A 622-nucleotide genomic window follows, 5' to 3' on the forward strand; every position below is an offset into this window, starting at 1 on the left:
TGCTGCTGCTGCTGCTGCTGCTTTATCTATATCTGAGAGAGACTCCCTCATATATGAAGCAACAGCAGCAACAGCAGCTGCTGCTGCTGCTGCTGCTGCTGCTGCTGCTGCTGCTTTATCTATATCTGAGTGAGACTCCCTCATATATGAAGCAACAGCAGCAACAGCAGCAGCTGCTGCTGCTGCTGCTGCTGCTGCTGCTTTATCTATATCTGAGTGAGACTCTTTCTCCGTGTCTCTTTCTTCTTTTCCTTGCAGCCAATCGATTTCTTTTATTCATACACTGCACACAAACCCTAAACCCTAAACCCTAATCCTAAACCCTAAACCCTAACCCTAAACCCTAGACCATAGAGGGCAAGAACACTAAACCCTAAACCCTAAACCCTAAACCCTCGTTGAGAGAATGTGTAAACCCTGCGTTTGCTGCTTACCTCTAGCTGTTCTGGTTTCCTTTCTTCTGCCTGTGCTGCTGCTGCTGCTGCTCCTTCTGCTGCTGCTGCTGCTGCTGTTGCTGCTGCTGCTGCTGCTGCTGGTGGTGGTTTAGTATGGGGGATCCGCAGCAGCAGCGGTGCTGCTGTTGCTTCGCGTGAGTAGCTGAGGAGACAGGAGAGAGCATCTG

General features: G+C 50.5%; 1 protein-coding gene across 1 annotated transcript in view; it reads right to left on the bottom strand.

Annotated features, from left to right (window-relative positions):
• The window catches only part of EMH_0021320 (uncharacterized protein), a gene marked incomplete at both ends in the record, with an annotated part of 14,582 nt that overhangs the window by 12,521 nt on the left and 1,439 nt on the right, over positions 1-622 (bottom strand). Inside the window, one exon of the mRNA XM_013501743.1 lies at positions 435-620. Within this exon, the coding sequence (XP_013357197.1) occupies positions 435-620 (186 nt within the window). The remainder of the gene's footprint in view (positions 1-434; positions 621-622) is intronic.

The sequence above is a fragment of the Eimeria mitis genome, genomic scaffold (assembly GCF_000499745.2).
Source record: "Eimeria mitis Houghton genomic scaffold, Emh_scaff746, whole genome shotgun sequence".
Lineage (NCBI taxonomy): Eukaryota > Apicomplexa > Conoidasida > Eucoccidiorida > Eimeriidae > Eimeria > Eimeria mitis.